Below are 1,610 nucleotides of genomic sequence, written 5' to 3' on the forward strand. Positions count from 1 at the left end.
GCCTGACAATTTGGGGGGAATCAATTGTCCATCTGCCTTCCAAACTTCCTCCCCCCCTCGCTTGACGAATGCAGGTGTCAGCCCACTGTTTCTTCTCCCACACAACCGACTTAGCTGAATGCTCTTCCTGAAACACATTAATATCCAGATGACATTTAATTTACAACATTTCGTCATTGTTTTCATCATCATTATGATAATGATGAATAGAGGAGGGAGAGGATTGTTCTCCATTTGATGCCCCTCTATCTCAGCATCTCATCATGCCATCAGCAGAATCAAGCTGTAGATTAGAAGCAATTCCAAACAAATTATTCTGCCATCATTCATTGCTCTCTCTCTCTGAATAGGCAAGCACTTCTCTCGGCGTTGGAGCTAGATCAGTCTGGCAGACTAGCAGACAAAGTGACAGGAGATAAGCCCAAATGACATTTGCCACTTTTAACCGACATTTAATGCTATGAGACTTCAAAATAAGAAGGGATGACAATAGACTGTCACAGTCTTCTGCTCTAGATCTTCTGATTTATTCAGGACTGGCCCCTTCTCATTCAGCAATCACCGACCAGAAGTGGACATCCTACGATGGGGTTAAAATATGATTTTCCAGCTTCCCTGGCAGCAGACTTTCAGTAATAGCCTACCAGCAAAAATAGTTATCTTTTGTGTAAAGTTTGATACATCCAGCATCCCCTTGAGGCAACAAAAGGCCTACTTAACAAAGACGCACCGTTGATTTCTACGACAAATAAAAAGGCTTTTTTGTCCTCTTAGATGGCCTTTGTTTGTGTGCTAATAATAGGCAGCATCGAAGATTCCTCGATGTTGCGGCATGATTAGGGTGAAGCAGGTTGGATGGCTGCAGCCTCTACCATTTTCCCACCTATAGAAGTTCAGGGAGGGTACCGCGTCTTCTGGCTGGGTGTTGGAGGCAAAGCACTCATTCTCTTTAAATTTTTGCTGGTTGGGAACTAAAAACTGTATCTCACCTCTGAGTAGGAGCGTTTAAAATCTAGGTTTCTAAATTTTTACTGGTACCGACTGGCTGAAAAGGAGGCAGTCCTGAATATTTTCCCCAATTCAGAAAAGAGGTATGTGACAGTCTGTCGGCACCCTTTCTTATTTTCCTTCCCCCTTTCAGGTTATTTTTAAGTCTCACGGCCTAAAGTGTCGGTTGACACTAAAAAGTATCATCTGAGGGTGCTGGCTTGTCTGCTGATCCGCTGCACCGATTTAGCCAAAAACTAGGGAAACTGCCCACCCATCGGTATAAAGGGCATTTGGTGAGGGACCGATGAGTGGTAGCAGAACCGTCTGCTTTGAATTACTTCTAGTGTACCATTTGATTGTGTTGTCGTGATAATAAGATGATGGGAAAGAGGTGCATCAAAAGGGGATGATCCTCTATCCTCCAATTTACATCATGATAATTATTTCGGTTCCAGCAGTGGTGATGTGGTTGTTGATGGTGATGCAAGTTCCGTCAGCAAAGTGTCACTTGAAGACGATTGTGTTTTAGAAACAGCATTTAGTCAGATCTAGTGTATGGGAGAAGAAGCAATGGGCTGACACCTGCATCCATCAAGCGAGAGGGAGAGTTTTGATGGCAT

General features: G+C 43.6%; 1 protein-coding gene across 1 annotated transcript in view; it reads left to right on the plus strand. All coding sequences in view use genetic code 11, as the record gives it.

Moving 5' to 3' along the window:
• Nucleotides 1–1,610, plus strand: part of EGR_08279 (hypothetical protein) — a gene marked incomplete at both ends in the record, with an annotated part of 6,674 nt that overhangs the window by 414 nt on the left and 4,650 nt on the right. Inside the window, 2 exons of the mRNA XM_024497528.1 lie at nt 1,000–1,091; nt 1,446–1,531. Of these exons, the coding sequence (XP_024348069.1) occupies nt 1,000–1,091; nt 1,446–1,531 (178 nt within the window). The remainder of the gene's footprint in view (nt 1–999; nt 1,092–1,445; nt 1,532–1,610) is intronic.

Source organism: Echinococcus granulosus (genome assembly GCF_000524195.1).
Source record: "Echinococcus granulosus chromosome Unknown EG_S00101, whole genome shotgun sequence".
In the NCBI taxonomy this organism is placed as follows: domain Eukaryota; kingdom Metazoa; phylum Platyhelminthes; class Cestoda; order Cyclophyllidea; family Taeniidae; genus Echinococcus; species Echinococcus granulosus.